The following is a 21,961-nucleotide window of genomic DNA, read 5'->3' on the forward strand; positions in this document are numbered from 1 at the left end:
TAGGTGCTTTTAAAAACACGAGACCACCTGAACACACACTAACAGAAGATGTGGACTACACTGTGCTTCTGTTGAAAGAGAAGGAGTCAGACTCGGGTCCAGGGAACTGGGCGGGGTGGGGGCTGGTGCATGAAGTAAGTGAGAATAAAACTCCTTGCAGAGTGGGTTTGAGAATGACTCCATTTTTGTGTAACCAAATGGCAAACTCGCTATATGCATGTATGTGGGTTTATTTACATTCACAACTAAGGAAAACAGTGGGAGAGAGGAACCCCCGGTCTGTACCATTAGTTATCTAGCAGTGTGTGCATGCTGAGGGCACGGGAATCAAGGAATAGAGAGGGGTTGGGAGAGAGTATTAATTTTTTCTTACATCTTTGTCATTTTGCTAGCTTCGAAAAAAGTGTTCCCTTTAATAACCTTAGAAAAATAATTTAATTCATCTCTAAGGAGCCAGACCGCTGGGGGACACATCCTTGTAGACATCTCCTGGCCCTGACCACATGCACGGCTCCATGGGCAATACTTAGACCTTGGAAGTCATCTGCCAGTGTGCTTTCCCTAAGGCTAGCGGGAGGCTTCCCAGAGTCCATTTTGCCATCTGCACCTGTGTCTCAGTGGCATTTGGCAGAGGGGTTGATATGATGCAAGTCTCCTGTCCCTTGGAGACTGAGTAAGCGGTAAGTGTCCTCTTTGATCTGACTGCAAAGTCCCTCTCCCCTCCCTATCTCCACACTCAATGGATGAGATCTGAGGCTAGCTTTAGTGGCTGGAGTGCACTGGAGCTGTCCAGGGCCCGTGAGTAGGAGAGCACAGGTGGGCTTACGCTCTTCCCCATTCCTGCTTTAGAACTTCAGGGGCAGCTCCGGTTGCAAGGGTCTTTGGGGGTCCCCACTGTGTGCAGACAGGGGTGCACCACCCATCCCCCAAGTCCACCCTGGGGGGTGGTGTCTGTGCACACGCGGAGGTGGAGAGCTTATCTTGGGAGCTCCACAAGCTGTTTCCTGGCCATGTGGCTCTCCCCTGCGGGAAATCCCTGCAAATGTCTATTTTAAACCTTCCTTCCTGGGCTCTGTGCTCATTTCCTTTGCTGTGGGCTCCTTCCTGCAAATGGGAGCCTTCAGCCTGGGTGTTGCAGAGCTGCCTCGCTCCGGCTTTCTTGGCTTGGAGCCAATAAGGATGCACCCAGGCCCCAGGCTCTTTTACGGAAGCTGATGCTTTTCACAGCTCTTGGGCCTTCCATCCCATTTGGCCAGCCGCTTAGAACAACCCTCTGAGGCAGGAGCCGCTGGGAGCATCATCTCCACATGACAGAGAAAGTGGACATTCAGAGCAGTTAGAAGGCAGTTCTAGGCTTTTGCTTTTCAGATCAGCCTGCTCAGCCTCGGCTCCACTGTCGGAAGCGAGCCTCCCCAGGGAAGGTTCCCTAAGAGATTTCCATCTGGTGAGCCCACTCCCCAGCTATAGCTAAGTGGGGGAGGGTGGATTCTCGAGCTGGGGGACCATCCAGAGTCTGAGTTGCACCCATCTGCCTCATGCTGTAGCACTTGAAAGAAGGCCAGAGGCCAGAGACTTTGATTATACTAAAGTATAACCAGACGTGGAGCTGGGGTCAGAGCCATGTCCTGGTCAACGGCACGGAGGCACGTGAACAGGGAAGGAACCCGCACCAGAGAGAGGAGGGGGGAAGGGGTGTAAAGGGTAGCCAGGATGGAAGACCGCGTGGCCCCCAGAGAGGGAAGGGGCCTGGGGACTTAGGGATCTCGTGAACTAGCTGGATGTCCCATAACCAGACCTGACCTGTGACAGACCCTGAAGCCTTTCAAGGATCCCCCTTTTCCAGCATGGGGGACCCAATAAGAACAGTGATGGCAGGGTCAGGGTTCTCTCTACCTCAAGGGACACAGAGCCCAGCTCACACTGGCCTAAGCAAAAAGTACAACTTATTGGTTTTATGAACTGAAAACACCGAAAGCAGAACTGGGGAGGTGTGATGGGGATCCAGGGACTCAAGCAACATCATGGGGCTTGGTCTTGCTCTCTCTGGGCGCCCCTCTGCTTTTCAGAGTGCTGGTCTCTAAGGCTCTCTTTCCTCATGGTGGCAAGATGGTTGCTGGCAACACCGGATATATCCCCACCTCTCAGGAACCCTGGCAGAAAGAGTCTCTCTTTCCCCAAGTTTCAACAACAGACCCAGAACGAAGTTCTCCTATCTCTGTTCATGCCCATCCCAGAACCAATCTCTGGAGCTGAGGAGATGGGCTATTCTGATTGGTCAGACCCCATCATATGACCTCCGTTGGAGCCCAAGTGAGCAAAGTTAGCTCCCCTGGAAAGAACACCAGGAACTAAGAGTGGGAGATGGTGGTTTCACCGGAAACCCCAGGGCAGTGGGTCACAAGAAGGTAAGCTATGTGCTGCAACAGCCCTGATAGGTTTGGGGCTAACAAGAAAATGTTATTTCTTGGTCCCCTTGGTGGCAGGGGTGGGAGTCCACTTCCTGCGGTCATTCAGGGGCCCAGGCTGATGGAGGCGCTGTCATCTTCAACACATGGCTGCCAAGGACACCCTGGGTGATGACACCCAGCAGGCAGACAGGAGAATAAAGCAAAGCTTATGTTTTGTGGTCCATCCCCCTCCCAGGTGACAGTCATAAATTGTGTTGGCTAGAACCCAGTCGCACGACGCCACCTCAGCACAGGAGGAGAGTGGGAGAATTTAGTTGTGTTCCCAGGAGGAAGAGGAAGCAGACTCCACCATAAAGGGGGGCAATGCTGCGCAGGCAAAACCAAGATCTGCCTGTTTTCCAGGACCACCCAGCTCCTTTCTCTCTTTGCCAAGAAGTCCCAGCACACAGCAGTACTAGCCCACTCTTCTGAGCTGAGGTCTCCCTTATGGTGGTTTGACTGCCAGCTTCCTCTTTAGTGTCTTGCCTGCCCAGCTTCCTGTCCCCTTAGAAGTTGAGGATGATGAAAGTCACTTATTCCGGGTCAGTCAGCAAACCCATATGGGCTCTTGGACAGGCAGGCGGTGGAGCAGAAGGAGAGGGAGGACCGTTCTGGCTCCGAGACACATGACATCTGCATGTCAGCCCCCTTGATCCTTTCCAGCTGTGCTCTCCTGGGGACCTCCTGGTCCCTCAGCCAGCAGCATCCTCCTCATCTCCATAGTCTGGAGCCAAGGACAAACAGGGATGGGCTAAGGGGGGGCGGCAGGGAGAAGCTGAGCCATCACTCACAAAGGAATGACCTCCCAGCTTTCTGAAGACCTTGGCCGGGAAGGATACGTGTCAGCACTGCTGCCTGCAGCTGCTAATCTTAGCTCACTATTCACCCATTCATTCATTCATTCATTCATTCACCTAGGTGTGCTTTGCTCGGTGTGCTTTTGCAAAAAGAAAAGGATATACAAAAAAGACACAAGATACTAGGTCTACTCTAGAGTTAAGATGATTGGGCTTATGTCTGTTGAACAACTAGAGACAAAAATGAGACAAGCTGTAGTTGAATCTCCTCCCATGATTTAGAGATGATGGGACTTTAGGCAGAGAGCCACCCTGGGGTGGGGAGCAGGCATCATGTGACCAGGCACCTCATGTCATCCCAGTGCTATCAGTGAGCAGCGTCAGCTAGAATGGTAATAATCAACAGAAAGCAACAGCTACTGCTTATTGGGTTTGGCGGGCACAGGGCTAAATAAATTACCCAAAGGCAGTGCCTTCTTGCAACCTCCCAACACCCATATAAGACCTAGACTCATCTATCGCTTTTTTTGCAGATGGAAAACCAAGGCTCCAGAAACCTTCGGAAATCTGCCCAAAGTGACACAGCCGTCCAAAGCGCAGCTCTGGGGCTGGCATTCAGATGTGTCTGACACCCAAATCCAGGTTCGACTACCTGTGTGTTAGAGAGTGCAGCTGTCTGCACGGTCCTCCGGCTGCCCAGCCAGCCAGCCTGGAGGGTCACCACGAGGAGCTGCTCTGTTCTGCGTCAGCCCTGTGCTGGGCGCTGGTCTAGTCTGCAGAGCAAGAAAGCCTAGTCCTGAGGCTTTGGAGCACAGAGCGGATCCCAGGGACGGCGGCTTCTGTTTCCCCCAGTGACCTCATGTCAGGCTGCTGATTTTCTCCCCAAGAATAGCCATCCATCTGAACAGGGCGTCTGAGGCTATAGCTCTCCTTCAGCATCTCCAGGCAGAAGCTTGGCAGAAGGAAAGCTTCTCCACCCACTTGGTTTCCTACCCCGTGATGGCTCTTCCATCTGGCTCACTCACTCACTCATTCAACAAATTAGTATCAAGCACCGGCCCTTGCCCCGCTGTGGTCAAGGTGGGCGGGGAAGTGAAATAGATCTCTATGAGAGACACACAGAAAAAGGGCAATCCTAGGGGTCTCGTGATGAGGACCATGTCCTGTGCGAGCTTGAAAGGAGAGCTCCCCGCTGGATCTGGCAGGAGGGGAAGAGGGATGTGCATTAGGGAAAGCTTGGAGGAGGTGGGATTTGAGCTGGGCTTTGAAGAGAGGGTAGGATTTGAAAATGTGGAGCCAAAAAGGACATGCCCGGTGGTGAGAACAGGCACAAGCCTCGAGGTGGGAGCACATGGACTTGTCTGGGGAACTGGGAACAGGACCCCGTCCGGAAGATGAGCCACAGAGTCACGATGGGCATTAAGGGTGGGTCAGCGACTTGACCCTGGGATCTGTGGATGGCGGCACAACCCACCTTTGTCACAGCTCAGCTGCTGTGGAGGGGCATCAGGAGAGTGGGAAAAGAGGCCCACGAGGTCCTGGGAAGACACATGCCGGTGCTATTTCTCAGACCCCGTCAGCCCAACGGACCTCAGATGCATGCCGCCTCGGGGCTGGAAGGGGAATTGACAGAGCAGGTCACCCAGTGATTTGAACTTAAAGAAAAATCGGGAGGATCCCTTTATTCAAAGGGAATCACAGAAACCCCAAAGAGAAAACAACAGATAAGTGGCTTCAGTTAAAGCAGGTTGGGAGCCTTCCTATCCCATCTGCCTATCACTCCCAACAGCAGCATCCTGGGCACCCCTGGGGACTCAGAGGACCATGACTTGAAAACCACTGGTCCAGTCTACCCAATTTTCGTTTTACAGATGGGGAACCTGTAGCGGCCGGGAGAGAACATGCAGGGGCACCAGACAGCTTAACCAGTGGGTCAGGGCTCCTCTCCATTTTGTACCTAAGATCAGGGAGAAAGCCAAGGTCAGTGCAGAGATGGAGGTCAGAGTGGCCCCTTCTCTTGGTGGGAATGATGCTCCCAGAGATCCCCTTCTATAACCTGATGTCAGTTTGTGCTACGCTGTGGCTTATGTCATTGAAGGTGGAGATGTGGCCAGAAAGACAACTTGTAACCACTGCTGTGGGGTTGCAGTGGGTGCTGGGCAAGCATGCTGAAGTCCTAATCTTAAGAGAAGGGCCCTCTGGGTAAAGCAGCTGTTCTTCATATGTGCTGGGTGTTTTATTGTTTACCAAAGTGTTTTGGGGTAGGATTCTATTTCATTCTTTCATTCTTACAATTAGCCTGTGAGGTTGATATTATCCTTGTTTTTTTTTTTTTTTTTTAACTGTTAATCAAGAGGAGGCTCAGAGAGGCTGAGTGAGTTGCCCCATGTCACACAGCTGGTAAGGAGTCAGAGTCCCCTCACCCTGGTGTTCTAACCCAGGCATAGAGAGTAGAGTGGGAAGGAGGGAGGAGGGGTGTGTGTGTGTGTGTGTGTGTGTGTGTGTGTGTGTGTGTTTTGGGAGGCTCCCAGAGAAAAGCAGAGTAGGAGCTGAGGCTGACAAGGTGCCTGTGCATTCTTATGCAGCAATTCTGCTCTTTTAATCATGTGCATCTCACCTAAGACTGCAAGAGCCCCAGGGGAGCAGGGGAGGGACTCCTGGACCCCCAGTGTCCAGCTCAGTGCCTGTCCCGAGACAGGCATTGGGTCAGCGTCACCCCTATGAGTTTGATTAAAGATGGTGCACTTGCGACCTTGTTTCCAGGTGAGGTTGCCTCACACACCAGCAGCTGCCTCGCCGGCAGTGCATCCTGGTCTCTCTGGTCTGACATCTTCCTGGGTCCTCTTCTTTTGCAAATGGAGAGGAACACCAACAGAACCGCTGGCGATGTGTAAGAGGGGAGCCATGAACATGAGGACATCCTGGCTGGTGGGTCCCTGTCGTCCCTCTGCCCCGACACGTGGAGTCATCTCTAGCCTCCCCCTTCGAGGAGCCCTGCCCCTGCCTGGGCTCTGCCTGGTGAAGTGACAGCATTACCCTCTGTTCCCGAAGCTCCAGGAAACAGAACTGTCCTGACGGCCGGCCACTGCAGAGGCTACTCGTCTGGGCTCCGGACAAGTCTGGGATCGGTGCCCAGTTCAGTACAGGAATAAAAAAGATATCCCAGCTCAACACTCACTGTGTCACAAAGGTCTGGGCAGATTTCTCTAGCTCCTCGGAAAGAAAAATGTGCTACCCACCCCATCTCCTTTATGACCCGCCCCCCTCCTCATCCCTGGGGAGACACCGTGCTCAGACCACAGGCTTTGACATACATGGGAATCTTCTCAAAGAGGTGGGGCTGATGAGAAGTCCCCACCCCCGTGCCCCCTCCCTGCCAACATCCCAGAGACACTCGCCTCTGAGTGCCCAGACAGACAGACATTCTGGGAGGCAGAGACAGACACTCCTCCAAGGCTTGGCACAGGTGATGTCACACCTGCTACTGTCTCCTTCCCTGACATTAAGGGAACAGCTTCCTGGCGGCAGCCCCTCCCCGCCCATCCTGCCTCTTGGCTCCAGATGCTAAAGGGGGCCCCTTCCTAGGGGCTTGTCCTGTCCCTTAGAGTGCTGATAGTATTTTTGTCCCTAGCAAGCCTGGCATCAAACAAAACACCAGAGTGGAGACAAGGATGAAAAAGCAGGTCCACTTTATTTACAATGATCATTTGGTGACACATAGATCTTTGGGCTTTTTGTGGCCTTCTTGAGACACACCTGAGCAGGGGCCCTCTCCCTCTGCTGGGTGAACACACTCCCCTTCCTCAGCTGGCTATGAGAACCCACCTCCTGTCAGGACCCTCCTGCTCTGACCAGCCTCCACTGCAAGTGGGGGGAGGGGGACATCCCTTCTGTGTCCACTTTCTGGGTAGTCAGTGTCCTCAAGCACCTGCCAGAGGTTCTCCTTACCTCCTTTGAAGACCCTATCTTGGTCCTACTTGGAGGTACCTAGTGGGGAATCCCACACATCTGTCTGTGGAGATGGGGGGTGGAGTCTTCTGGGGGTGCCAGGGACCAGGGCACAATCTTGGGCAGCTGCCTTGGGCAGAAGGCTGTTACCTGGTCTAACCTGTTGTTCGGGATGGTAGGACGAGCCCAGTCTTCTCCAGAGGCAGAGCAGCGAAGTCCAGAAGTCCTCCAGGGGGCAGAAAGGCCAAGAATAGGGCCTGTGAGTATGGCAGCGGGCTCTCTTCCCACTTTGGACCTGGTCTCAGGTCTCTGGGGCCGCTATTCGTGCTCTGTGAGAATACCTGCCCAGAACTGGTCCAGTCCCAGCGAGGAAGGCTTGACTGGCCAAGGGGAGGACCACCGCATCCACCTGGCCAACATCCAAGGCCACCCGCCTGGATTTCTGGAAACTTCTTTCCCCTTCTTTGGAGAGGTTGTTTTGGGAGGGAGGGGGTGGTCTATGGACAAAGACCTGTTGTAAAGCTTATGGACAATTCCACAATGGAAGGCAGTCAGAAACTCCGGATGTGGGGGGAAAGGTGAACATCGAATACTTCTGTTGCTCTCCTCCCCTCTGTCCCCCAATAATCAAGGGCTTATCAGGCGTCACCCTGAGCCAGGATGAGACAAGGGGTAGACAACAACAGAGACCACGAGGGAGGCAAGGGCGGGGGGCGGGGGAGGCAGGACACCAGAGGGGAGCCGAAGCGGGCACGGCCAGGGTTGGAGACTGGAAGTCAGGCCGGCAGGGGCTGGGGCCTCAAGTCCTGCCCCCCGCCCCACCCCCCAGCGCTCTCAGCGCGCCTGGCCCGCCCGCTCCCTGGGCCCGGCCTTCCAGCGTCGGGGCTGCGCGGGCGGCGGCTGCGCCGGGGCGCCCCGCAGGCTGCACGTCCTCAGCTCCCGGGCCAGGCTGAGCACCTCGGGCCGCTCGCGCTCCTCCGCGTCTGCGTCCTCCTCCTCGTCCTCCTCCTGGATGCTGCTGAGGCGCGGCGCCCCACGGCCACGCTCAGCGGGCGGCGGCCGGTAGGCGCACTTGGCGTTGAGCAGCCAGCGCAGCGGGGCGCGGGGCACCGAGGCGGCGGCGCCCCCAGCGCGGAGGTGCTGCTGGCGCACGTGGCGCGCGTCGCTCTGGCGCTGCAGGCGCTTGAAGTCGCTGAAGGCCGCCAGCGCGGTCTGGCGGAGCAGCCGGGCCAGGGCGCGCGCCTTGTGCGCCCGCGCCAGCAGCACGGCGTGGCAGCGCAGCACCACGGCCTTGTGGCGCGCCTGGTGGCGGTAGACCCAGGCGAAGACGCGCGGGTGGCGCCCGTCCGCGGTGCAGTAGGTGATGCGCGGCAGCAGGTAGGCGTGCGCCGGCCGGCGGCCCCCCGAGCCCCCCGAGCCTCCCGAGGCGCCGCGCTCGCACGGCTGCATGCGGATGCCGTGAGGCCCCAGCGTCAGCTTCATCTTGGTGCCCCCGCCCGGCCCGCAGCGCGCCCAGATCTTGCCCACGGCGTCGTCGGTGCAGCCGTCGCCCTTGGCGTGCAGGGTGACGGCGTTGCCCAGGTACCACACGGTGTAGGTCGGGTCCTCCTTGTTGAGCTCCACTTTCTGGCGCCGGCTGCGGAACACGCGGCCCAGACGCTCCAGCGGCCAGTCGGGCAGCAGGTCCGGGCAGGAGCGCAGGAAGCTGGAGAGGAGCGACGTGTAGGCGAGTCCCGGACTCAGGCTCTTCGCCTTGCACTTGGCCTCGTCCTCCACCAGCACGAATTTGTTGCGTCTCCAGGGCAGCATCGCGGCGGCGGTGGCCAAAGGGGCTGGGGGCACGGGGAGCTCACGGGCGTCCTGCCCGGCGGCCGGGGGAGGGGAGGGCGATCAGAAGCCCGCGGCCCCGGGGTCGCCAGCAGCTGGGTGGCGCCGGGGCCAGTCGGTGTCCGGAGATGCCCGGTGCCCGGCCGGGCTGGCAGCCGAGATGCCCGGGCGGCGGCCGAGCGTCCGGGAACAGACTCCCCCGGGAGTAGCTCCAGCCGTCCGGGAAGCGAAGAGGGGAGGGGGCTGGGCGTGGTGGAGGCGACCCCCAGGCCCGCACCGGGGAATCCGCGGCCCCTGGCGCTCAAATTGCGGCTGCAGGGAGGTCGCGGGAGCTGGGGCTGGCGGCTGGCCGTTCGGAGGGGTAAACCAAGAGCGCGATTGCAGTGGGGACTCCTTCAGGCGTCGCGGCTCCACCTCCCCGGGCTGCCTACATCACCGGGCGGGACCGCTAGCTCTCTTGTCCCCTCCCTTCGCCCTCCTCTCTCTCCTCCCCCGCGCCGGCTCGCGCTGCTCTTCGCCCGGGACCCGGCACAGGCGCGGTGGAACGGGTTTAATCATTCTTACTGGAGGAGTGGGGATGGAGGGGCGGTTAAGGAGTAGAAATCTTTTGAAATGTACGGGAGGGCTTTGCTAAATGCACGTTCCTCTGACCTCCCTGGTGGTCTCCACACTCCCCTTGGCGCATTCGGGACCCCCATCCTCTCTCCAGGTTTCCTGCTGCCCGTCAGTCACCGCGTATCCCTACCCCCATCTCTGAGTGCTTTTGGGTGGGTTCCTGATGGGGCTGGCCTGGCGCACTTTGCCTCCAGTCTGCACAGCAGAAAGCCAGCTGAGGTGGCCGAGTCCTGTAGTGGAAAAGTACTGTCGCTTGGTGAAGCTTTCTCCTCGGTTCTTCCAAGGTCATGGGCCAGGCTGCTGCGCCTGAGCCGGGAGAGCAGTCACTGCTCCAGCGCCTGGTAGAGCCCCTCGCCTGGCCGGAAGCACAGGGATACTTTTTGAGGGTGGGGGAACGTTCCGGAGCAGTCCTGGGTCTGTGGGAATTGCAGCTGAAAAGCTCCTTCTGGCCAAAGGGCTGCCTCTGGGCCCTCTGAGGATTAAATAGATAAAACTCCTGTTTGGGAACTCGGAACCCCCTGGGTGGGGGGACGCATCTCCCCCTTTCAGGATTTGTTAAACCATAGGTTCTATAGAATCCCAGGTCTGCTCCGATGGGGCCTTTGGGGCTCTTACATAGCTCTTACACAGCCAACATCCAGGCTCCTTCCTTGGCTTCAGAACAGGTCATCTGGGGAGTCTTCTAGGTCAAGAACCAGCTCAGAAGCTTTGCCCTGCCAGGCAAGCCAAGTGACCTCTGGGAGTGGGGGGAGGGGGAAGATTGTTCAACGTTCAGGGTCAGCAGGCAGCAGTAGTGAGTGGCTGAGTTCAGAGTCCTTGGGGGAATCAAAGCCCCCCCCAATCTTCCAAATACCCCCCCAAAACAAACAAATAAAAACCCACAACTAGGCTGTATCACGGAATGTTTCTAAAATTACATGCAAATAACGAACAGACAATTACTTAGAATTGCAGACTCTTAGCCTTGGAGGGGCCCTCACAGATGATCTGGTTTATTGTGGCCTCATTTTATTTTCAATATGGAAATGTCTATTGCTTTTTAGTGATTATAAAAGTAATACGTGCTTGTGATCAACAATCATTCAAGAAGGACATGGAAGCCTCCGCTGTTCCCGCCGCCCTGAAGATGTGGCCTCATTTCTCCACAAGAGAACAGGCTCTGAGAAGCACAATGAATGTTTTGAGTGCTTTTCATGGGGCTAGATTTGCCTCTTGGGCCAGAGGAGACATTAATTCAGCCAACTCCCTTTATGGAAAAAGCTTGAGGTGGTTTTGACCAGAGGGGTAGCTTATGGAGAAATCCTGCTGTTTCTTGCTTTGGGGTCTCCTGCGTAGAAGCTCCGGGTGAGGGTGCCTTGAGTCCCTCGCCCTGGTGGGAGTGGCCCCAGCAGGGAAGTATTGACTGCAAAAAAGGAGATACGTCCAGGCCTTTGAGGTTACTAGGTTCACATACAAGATGCAAGACACAGACTTAAATCTGCATTTCAGATAAACCACCATTTTTTCACAAGTAGGTCCCCAGGATTGCATGCCTTTTGTCTGGTCCCTGAGCCTCCTGCCTCCCAGAGGAGGAGAGATCAAGGAGCTACAGGTAGGTGTGCAGCCTGGAGGGCCTTCACTGCCTCTCTAAGCTGCCTTGGCTTCTGTTGCCACTGCCTTTGGGACATCCCCTCTGGAGGGCGTCCCCAGGGCTGTGGGAGATCAGTGTGCAGTAGTCTGCTTTTATGTGAGGTCCCCTGGACCTCAAAGCTGCAATTGACATTGTGAGTTCATTTGTTACCTTGTTCACAACTCACTTGTCCTCATTGGCAGGGATACCCACCTCTCCCTTCCCCCCTGCCCCCCCTCCTCCCACGCCTCACTCCTCCTTACACCCTTGGGCTTGGTCTCAGACCTGCACTTCTGCCAGGTTTGGTCCCTTAGCAGGCTCAGCAGCATCCAGAGCTCCGCTGTTCTTTTTATTCAGATTCTCTTCACTCTGGTCCTTGGTACAAGCTCCTTTGCATCAGCCATCATTGTTTTATGGACTATTGTGCCGTTGGAATTTTTTTTGGGGGGGGTGTCCTTCTTCCACTCATTTTTATTTCCATCATATTGATACTTGTATTATTTTTATTTTAATTTTTTGATACTTGCATTATTTTTTATTTTTATCTTATTTTGTTTTTTAAAAAGATTTTATTTATTTATTTGACACAGAAAGAGACAGCGAGAGAGGGAACACAAGTAGGGGGAGAGGGAGAAGCAGGCTTCCCACCAAGCAGGGAACCCAGTGTGGGACTCGATCCCAGGACCCTGAGATCATGACCCAAGCTGAAGGCGGAGGCTTAACCCATTGAGCCATCCAGGTGCCTTTCTCTCTGCAAGTTTTAATGGTCTTCCAGAGGTATAAGTTTCATAGCGATGTGCATTGACTCTGGGCACTTGGTGAGTCTGTTAATCTGGAAATCAGTTTGAGGGACATTTCTTTGTGTTAATACCCTCCATTCTGTTTTTGTTTATTCTTTGCAGATGTAGTTTAGTCAGATGTTGGACCTCTTGGACTGGTCTTCTCATTTTTCACAATGCTCTTTCCAATTTTCCATTTTAAAAAATGTTCTGTTTTCTGGAACATTACCTCAACTTTATCTTCCAACCTTTCCATTAGATTTTTTTTTTCATATCTTTCTCATAACTTTTCACTTCAAAGATTTTATTTATTTATTTGACACAGAGAGAGAGATCACAAGTAGGCAGAGAGGTAAGCAGAGAGAGAGAGAGGGAAGCAGGCTCCCCGCTGAGCAGGGAGCCCGATGTGGTGCTGATCCCAGGACCCTGCGACCATGACCTGAGCTTAAGGCAGAGGCTTTAACCCTCTGAGCCACCCAGGCACCCCATAATTTTTCACTTCTAAAAGCAATTTTTTGTTCTTTTTTAGAGCATCTCATTCTTGTTCATGTCTCAAAGAATAGTAGTTATAGTTGCTTTAACTTTTTTTTTTTTTTTTTTAGTTTTTAGTTGTGGTAAAATACACATAACATAAAATGTACCATCTTAACCATTCTTTTTTTTTTTTTTTAATATTTTTATTTATCTAAGAGAGCATGCGGGGGAAGGGGCAGAAGGAATCTCCAAGCAGGCTTCATGCTGAGTGTGGGGCCAGACTTGGGACTTGACCTCACAACCCTGAGATCATGACCTGAGCTGAATTCTAGAGTCCGACACTTAATCGACTAAGCCACCCAGGTGCACCCACCCACATCTTTTTTTTTTTTTTTTTACCCCTGACAGTCCAAGATAAATTTCTTTCTTTCTTTTTTATTAACATATAATGTATTATTATCCCCAGGGGTACAGGTCTGTGAATTGCCAGGTTTACACACTTCACAACACTCACCATAGCACATACCTTCTCCAATGTCCATAACCCAACCACCCTCTCCCTTCCCCCACCCCCCAGCAACCCTCCATTTGTTTTGTGAGATTAAGAGTCTGTTATGGTTTGTCTCCCTCCTGATCCCATCTTGTTTCATTTATTCCTTTCCTACCCCCCAAGCCCTCCATGTTGCCTCTCAGCTTCCTCATATCAGGGAGATCATATGATAATTGTCTTTCTCTGACTGACTTATTTCACTCAGCGTAATACCCTCTAGTTCCATCCACGTTGACGCAAATGGCAAGATTTCATTTCTTTTGATGGCTGCATAGTATTCCACTGTGTATATATACCACATCTTCTTTATCCATTCATCTGTTGAAGGACATCTAGGTTCTTTCCATAGTTTGGCTATTGTGGACATTATTGCTATAAACATTCGGGTGCACGTGCTCCTTCAGATCACTACATTTGTATCTTTGGGGGTAAATACCCAGTAGTGCGATTGCTGGGTCGTAGGGTAGCTCTGTTTTCAACTTTCTGAGGAACCCTCATGCTGTTTTCCAGAGTACATCTAACCATTCTTAAATATAGGTTCAGCATTGTGAATCGTATTCACACTGTTGTGCAACCAATCTCCAGAACTTTTTCATCTTATAAAACTGAAATGCTATACCCATTAAACAACAACTCCCCATTTCTCCCTGTCCTAGTCCTTCGCAACCAGCATTCTACTATCTCTGTGGTTCCATATAAGTGAATCATGCAGTATTTGTCTTTTGTGACTGGCTTATTTACTTTGTATAATGTCCTTAAGGTTCATCTGTGTTGTAGCAGGTGCCAGAATTTCCCTCCTTTTAAAGGTTGTATAATATTCTATTGTATGGATATACCACATTCTGTTTACCTGCTTATCTGTTGATGGACATTTGGGTTGCTTCCACCTTTTGGCTGCTGCAAATAATGCTGCTATGAATGTGGGTGTACAGATGTCTCTTCAAGGCCCTGCTTTCAAATTATTTGGATCTAGAACCAGAAGTGGAATTGCTAGATCATATGGTAATTCTATTTTTTTAATATTTTGAAGAACTACCTTGCTGTCTTCCATAGCTGCTGCACCATTTTACACCACACGAGGGTTTTAGTTTCATCTCCTCACCACTTGCTATTTTTCTGTTATTATTACTTTAAAAATATGTAGTGACCATCCTGATAGCTGTGAGGTGGTATCACATTGTTGTTTTGATTTGCATTTCCCTAACTATTGCTGTTGAGCATTTTTTTTCATATGCCCATTGGTTATTTGTGTATCTTCTTTGGGGAAATGTCTATTCAAGTACTTTACCCATTTTAAAATTGTTTAATTGTAGGAGCTTTTTACATATTCTAGGTATTAACCCCTTATGCCTGGCAAATATTTTCTCTGTTCCTTAGGTCGCCTTTTTATTCTTTTTTTTTTTTTTTAAAGATTTTATTTATTTATTTGACAGAGAGAGATCACAAGTAGGCAGAGAGGCAGGCAGAGAGAGAGGAAGAAGCAGGCTCCCCGCTGAGCAGAAAGCCCGATGCGGGACTCGATCCCAGGACCCTGAGATCATGACCTGAGCCAAAGGCAGCGGCCCAACCCACTGAGCCACCCAGGCGCCCCTCATTATGTCTTTTAATGCACAGAAGTTTTAAATTTTGCTGTAGTTTATTTTAACTATTTTTACCCTTGTTGCCTGCCATTTTGGTGCACCGTCAAATTCAATGTCATAAAGTTTTCTCCCTTTGTTTTCTTTTAAGAGTTCTATAGCTTTACCCTTACTTTTAGGTCTTTGAAACATTTGGAGTTAGTTTTGGCATATGGTGTGAGGTGAGGATCCAACATAATTTTTTTTTTTTTTTTTGTATAGAGGTATCCAGTTTTTCTAGCACCATTTGTTGAAAAGACTGTCCTTTCCTCAGTGAGTGATTTTGGCACCCTTGTCAAAAATCATTTGACCACATATGCAAGCATTTATTTCTGGGCTTTTCATTCTATTCCATTGGTTCATGTTGGTATTTGTGTCAGTACTGCACTGTTTTGATTACTATAGTTTTGTGGTAAGTTTTGAAAAAGGAAAGTGTGAGACCCCCAACTTTATTCTTCTTTTTCAAGATTGTTGTAGCTATCTGGGATCCCTTGAGATTCCATGGGAACTTCAGGATGAATATATTTATTTCTGCAAAAAAGTACCATTGGGATTTTTTAAAAAAAGATTTTATTTACTTATTTGACAGAGAGAGATACAGCGAGAGAGGGAGAACAAGGAGGGGGAGTGGGAGAGGGAGAGGGAGAAGCAGAAGCAAGCTCCCCATAGAGCAGAGAGCCTGATTCGGGGCTCAATCTCAGGACCCCGGGATCATGACCTGAGCCGAAGGCAGACGCTTAACGACTGAAACACCCAGATTTCCTGTGCCATTGGGATTTTGATAGGGATTGCATTGAATATGTAAATTTCTTAGGGTAGGATAGACACATTGTAACAATATGAAGTCTTCCAGTCCATGAACATTGTCATTTATTTGTGTCCTCTTTAATTTCTTTCAGCAACATTTTATAGATTTCAGTGTACCGATCTTTCCCCTTCCTGGTAAAATTTATTACTAACTATTTTATTCTTTCTGATGCTATTGTAAATGAAATTGTTTTCTTAATTTCCTTTTCAGATTGTTCATTGTTAGTGTATAGAAATGCAACAGATTTTTGTGTGTTGGTTTTATATTTTGTAACTTTGCTGAACTTGCTTTAAAAGTTTTTTGTGGTATTTTTATGGTTTTCTAATTATAGTTGTTTTTATTTTTTATTTTTATTATTTCTTAAAAAGACTTTATTTATTTATTTGTCACAGAGAGAGAGAGAGCACAAGCAGGTGTAGCAGCAGGCAGAGGGAGAGGCAGGCTCCCCACTGAGCAAGGAGCCCAATGTGGGACTCCATCCCAGGACCCTGGGATCATAATCTGAGCTGAAGGCAGACGCTTAACTGACTGAGCCACCCAGGAATCCCAGTTGTTTTTATTTTAACATTTTATTTATTTATTATTATTGTTGTTATTATTTCTGGAGACTGTTGTGATTTTTATTCAATCTGGTATCCTGATTAAAATAAGAGCAATGAGAATTATGTTTTATAAACATTGCATTATTACTACATCATTCTGATAAGGCTTTACATTGATTATATATAGAGAAAAAGATAACCTTGGAATTATAATTATAGTTGTTTTAAAAAGGCCTCTTCAGTTTCAGGCATTGCTCTGCTCCCTGGGTTCCTTTTTCTTGTTTTTCATTTTTTTATTATTCATTTCTAGAAAAATAAATCTCTGATTCTCCTGTGGACAGCTTTCCCGTACTGTCTGGGAATCCTTGTTTCTTGTGTCTGAGAGGCACAAACGCAGTCTGGAAACTCGTTATGTCTGGGGAGTGGAGAGGGATGACAGGACTTGTGCCTGGCCTCAGTATCTGAGGACGAACTCAGCCGTCGATGTTATAGGCAAGCCGGACAAAGGCTCTCCTTGCCAGAGCTTGAGTCAGACCCTTGTGCTCCGTTTTTGCTCTGGCCCCAGTCCTGCATCACTCGGTCATAGCAAGAAACTCAGTAAGTCACTTTACTGATGAAGTAGGGCCCTGCCCTTTGTATCTGGTCACCCTCAATGTCTGATCCAACTCCTCACCCCCCACCACCCTGCAGGGGAGATCTGATCACCTTCAGCAAGAATCCTGCGGAGTCGGTTTAGCGAGAAGAGCCCCTCATCCCTGTTGGAGCCTCTTAACTCTCCACCCACTGAGTCCACACTACTCCTTGGCTATAAAGCCCCACTTGTTCTTGCTGTTTTGGGAATGGAGCCCAGTTCTGTACCGAGGTCTCATTTCCCCTGTTGCAATCACTTCTGGATGAAACCTGTTTTTACCACTTTAACAGTCCAGCTCTGGTTTTTCTCGAACAACCCTCACAACATCAAGGTCTGTAGGGCTTTTCTTTTGGGCAAGCCACTGGCCCCAGAGAGAACTTCTAGAGCGGCCTGCACCTGGGGGAGGGCTGCCTCCCTCTGGGGGAGGAGTGGAGATGGGGCCTCCTGCCTCCTGCCTCCTGATGGCCAGGCAGGCTGCCAGGGAATCCCTCACCTGGGCTGTGCCCCGGGGTCCTCGGTCCAGATGCTCTGGGGACAGTCCCTCCAGAGAGGAAGGCTCTAGTCTACCCCCCAAGGGGAGAAGTGGGAATGTGTGCACTTCTCAGGAAAGGGGATGGCATCTGGGGCTTTCACTGCCACCTTCTACCCGACCCCGGTTCCTGCCCCCCCCACCCCGGCATGACTCTTGTGAGGTTTCTGTTGTCCCCACCCTACTGAGCTTGCTACCCCTTCCCCGTGTGCCTTCCAGAATGTTCTTAACACCTCGGAGTGTCTGTCATCCACTTCTCTCTTTTTTTCTTGTCAGTTGATGCCACTTTTGGTCTTTTGTTGTCATCTTGGTGAGGCTTGGGGAGGGACTGGGGAGTTTACCTCAATTTTCCATGTCTACCGAAGTCTCTCCTCAGTAGTTTCAGAGGAACCATTATTTTATTATTATTATTATTTTAAAGATTTTATTTATTTATTTGACAGACAGAGATCACAAGTAGGCAGAGAGGCAGGCAGAGAGAGAGAGGAGGAAGCAGACTCCCTGCTGAGCAGAGAGCCTGATGCGGGGCTCGATCCCAGGACCCTGGGATCATGACCTGAGCCGAAGGCAGAGGCTTTAACCCACTGAGTCACACAGGCACCCCATTATTATTTTATCATTTTAAAAAAGATTTATTTATTTTGGAGAGAGAAAGAGAGAGCAAGGCAGGGAGGGGCGGAGGGAGAGGGAGAATCTCAAGCAGCTCTGTGCTGACTGCCAGCCGGACCCAGCTCCGTGTCACTCTCCTCAGATCCTGACCTGAGTCAAAACCGAGTGTCAGGTGCTCAGCCGACTGAGCTCACCACCCCCCTCCCCGGGCGCCCCACAGATGGGTCAACGCTGTGCTTAGGAGTCACATGTCATATTCTCATGACCATTTGTTCCTGGGATCATAAAAGCACCTCGATGCACATCAATTGATTCGTTCATCTGTGTTTATTTATATATTCATTCAGCAATGTTTTTCTGCCAATTGAGGAAGCTGGACTCATCGCCACTGTCCTTTTTAGTCTGGACATTGTGCCATCATAGGAATCGTTTTATTGAGTCGGTGCTGAGTTCAAAACCAGACACTGCAGGGGACACTGAAGAAATGCGTGAGATGTTCCCACTGCGCCAGCCACTGAGAGGCTCCCGCTGATCCCTGCCTCCCTGGTATTCACGCCTGTGCACTGGACATGGAGTGGTATCTTTTCTCTCCTTTTATTTATTTATTTTTTTAATTTTAAAGATTTTACTTATTTGCCAGAGAGAGAAAGAGAGAGCATACACAGGGAGAGGAGCAGACAGAGGAAGAAACAGTCTCCCTGCTGAGCAGTGGGGCTCGATCCCAGGACCCTGGGATCATGACCTGAGCTGAAAGCAGATGCTTAATCGACTGAGCTGCTCAGGTGCCCCATGGTGTGGTTTCTGAGGCAAGGACATTGTGGGTCACCGTCTTTGGTGGAAATCAGCTGCTGGGTCACGAGGACACTCGAGCAGCGAGTGTCTGGAGGAGTCTACATGGGGAGAAACTGAGGCCTCAAGCCAAGAGCTGGCATCAGTTCATCACGCATGTGAGGGAACCACTTGGAAGTGACCTGGCTGCCCCAGTCAGCCCTTCAGGTGACCCTGACCCAGCTTTCATCTGGACTACAACCTCGTGAAGGACCCTGTGCCAGACCACGAGGCTCCCCTGCCCTCCACAAATTGGGACGTAATAAATGCTTACTGGGGTCTTCACTTGCTAAGCTTTGGGAGGGAGGCTTTTTTTTTTTTTTTTTTAAAGCAGAAGATAATTAAGACAATCCCTACTCTGTCAACAGGCCCCCCCTCCAAATCTCTATGTGATTGCGCTCCACCCCCACTCCTGGCTTCCCTGGGAGACCCTCTCTTGGCCTCAGCCATGCTATGCCAGGCTCCTTCCAGTCCTGCCACCTCCCCAGCCCTGTCCCCTCCTCTCTGCAGGTTGTTCCTGCTCACCCCCGTGCTTCCCCTACATCTAGTTCTCTTCTAGCCTGTTCATCTTCCAAGCCAATGCTGAAGTGTCACCGCCAGGGAAACAGTCCCCTAAGCTCTCCCGCCTTCCCTTGGTTCTGTCCCTCACAGCACCCTTAAAGCATTGATCAGAATTGTCATCGTGTCGTTATATGTGTAATCATTTATATAAGGCTTGACTCTTTCTACCCCTAAGACTCGGAGCACGCCGAGAGCAGGGAGTGTGTCCATGCTTTACGCTGCTGAACCCCACAGTGTCCCCGAGAGCATCCAGAACCTAGCAGGTTCTGAAAAGACATTTGTTGGACATGAGCATGAGAAGGAGAGGTGCTTCTGCCTGCTGACTCAGTGGTCGTCCTCTCCGCTAAGACAGAAGCAGCTTAGAGCAAATCTCGAGTTCGTTGTTCTGAAAGGACAGCACACACACTTAAATTTAAAAAAGAAAAAAAACAAAAAGCAAAAAAAAACACAAAAAACTAAAACACAAAACTCACTTCTGACAATGACTCATTTTGTGACCTTGGGCAGCTTGCCTTCCTTCTCTGAAAAAGGTAGAGAGTAATTGGTGCAATGTTTCTCTTGAAGGCTGGGAACCGTTTCATTTAGAGGGCTTTTGGCAAGGTTTTCAGAGCTCTTAAAGTACAGTTTTCTTAATATTCAGGTGGTTGTAAGTGATTGCGTAAATTGTGAATAGAAATGAGTTATGTTCCGGTGTGGAGGCATCACAGTTCTAGGGGTGTGTGTGTGTGTGTGTGTGTGTGTGTGTGTGTGTGTGTAGGTCTTTGGGTGCTAAACTGATAGACCTTTGTGTGTCTATTTGTTTTAAAGAAGAATTTATGTTTGTTCTAGACTGCTCATGAACATCTAAAATTCTACAGATTTGCTTGAAGCTGAATTTTTTTATTAAAAGATTTTATTTACTGCGGCGCCTGGGTGGCTCAGTGGGTTAAGCCGCTGCCTTCGGCTCAGGTCATGATCTCAGGGTCCTGGGATCGAGTCCCGCATCGGGCTCTCTGCTCAGCGGGGAGCCTGCTTCCTCCTCTCTCTCTCTCTCTCTGCCTGCCTCTCTGCCTACTTGTGATCTCTCTCTGTCAAATAAATAAAAATCTTTACAAAAAAAAGATTTTATTTATTTATTTGACAGAGAGAGAAAGACAGTGAGAGAGGGAACATAAGCAGGGGGAGTGGGAAAGGGAGAAGGAGGAAGCCCGATGCAGGGCTCGATCCCAGGAATCTGGGATCAGTACCTGAGCTGAAGGCAGATGCTTGACGACTGAACCACCCAGATGCCCCTGAAGCTATGTATTTTACAAAGATTTATTTATTTATTTGAGAGGGAGAGAGAGTATGATTGGGAGGCGCAGAGGGAGAGAGAGAACATCAAGCAGGCTCCACAATGAGGGCAGAGCCTGACATGGGACTTGATCTCACAACCCTGAGATCAGGCCCTGAGCTGAAAGCAAGAGGCAGATGCTTAACCGACTGTGCCACCCAGGTGCCCCTGTTTGAAGCTGTATTTGAAGCTGTATTCATTTCTAAGTCATTTGGCTCTATTCTTTTGTGATAATAATAAGCCCATATTTAGTGAAAGCTAACTCAGCACCAGGCATTATGCAAAACCTTTTCCTTCACCAAGCCAAACCTTACAGTCACTTTTTGCCAGGCAGGAACTGTTGTAATCCCCATTTTACAGATGAGGGGACTGAGGCTCAAAGATGATAGATAGCTTCTCTAAGGCCACGCAGCGGGTGAAGAAAGAGCTGAAATCTGTTTGGCTTGCTCTTAACCTTTGGAAAAATTGCACATGTGGATTTGTGATTCAGAAATTTTAAAAAAGGAGTGGGGTAGGGGCTCCTGAGTGGCTCAGTCGGTCAGGTCTCTGGCTCTTAATTTTGTTTTAGGTCATAATCTCAGGGTCAAGAGACTGAGCCCCACGTCAGGCTCTGAGCTCAGCGTGGAGTCTGCCAGAGATTCTCTCTCTCTTTCCCTCTTTCCTTCCCCCTCTGCTTGTGCTTTCTTTCTTTTTTTTATTTTTAAAGATTTTATTTGTTTATTTGACAGAGGGAGAGAGATCACAAGCAGGCAGAAGGCAGGCAGAGGGAGAGGGGGGAAGCAGGCTCCCCGCTGAGCAAAGAGCCCGATGCAAGGCTCGATCCCAGCACCCTGAGATCATGACCGGGGCCAAAGGCAGAGGCTTAACCCACTGAGCCACCCAGGCGTCCCTGCTTGTGCTTTCTAAATAAATAATTAATTAATTTTAAAAAAAGGAAAGAAAAAGAGGAGTGTGGCAAGAATTCCTATTCATTCAGTAGGATGTAAAATGTCAAGGAGCCTTCGGGATAGCGTTGGTCCACGATCAGATGCCTGAGTGCCGAGTGGTATAAAGGTAGGAGATGAACACGGGTGATGGATGAAATGTTATTTTCAGCGCACCTGTGTTCACGAGGTAAGCTCCTGGTGCATCCATCAAATTATAGTTTGGTTCAAAGCAAAATCACGTTTGCGTAACAAACAGAAGAGTCTCAACTGAGGCCCGTGTTTGGGTACAGCTGGCTCTCGGGAATGCAGACAAGAGGAGACAGCTGTGTCCCCCCCCACCCCCCAGGCCCTGAGCCCGGGCAGGTGGGAGCAAACACAAGGCCAGAGGCAGGGATGTGGCTCCGTTTTGTCCCAAAGCTGATCTTGACGGGGCCCCCCCTCCACTGGACCCCCTTCCCTAAGCAAATGTGGTCAGTCTTCAGTCACTTTGCTGGCCTTTCAACAGATGAGTTCTGAGCACTCGCTATGTGGCAGGCACGGGGGACAGGAGCCC

At 50.7% G+C, this 21,961-nt stretch overlaps 1 protein-coding gene across 1 annotated transcript; it reads right to left on the reverse strand.

Moving 5' to 3' along the window:
* Nucleotides 1–6,916: 6,916 nt before the first annotated feature.
* On the reverse strand, nucleotides 6,917–9,469 carry FAM43B (family with sequence similarity 43 member B). Its single transcript, XM_032303311.1, has one exon. It carries the CDS (start codon nucleotides 8,999–9,001, stop codon nucleotides 8,027–8,029), a length of 975 nt encoding a protein of 324 aa, XP_032159202.1. The 5' UTR covers nucleotides 9,002–9,469; the 3' UTR covers nucleotides 6,917–8,026.
* Nucleotides 9,470–21,961: the final 12,492 nt, after the last annotated feature.

Source organism: Mustela erminea, chromosome 10 (assembly GCF_009829155.1).
Source record: "Mustela erminea isolate mMusErm1 chromosome 10, mMusErm1.Pri, whole genome shotgun sequence".
NCBI lineage: Eukaryota > Metazoa > Chordata > Mammalia > Carnivora > Mustelidae > Mustela > Mustela erminea.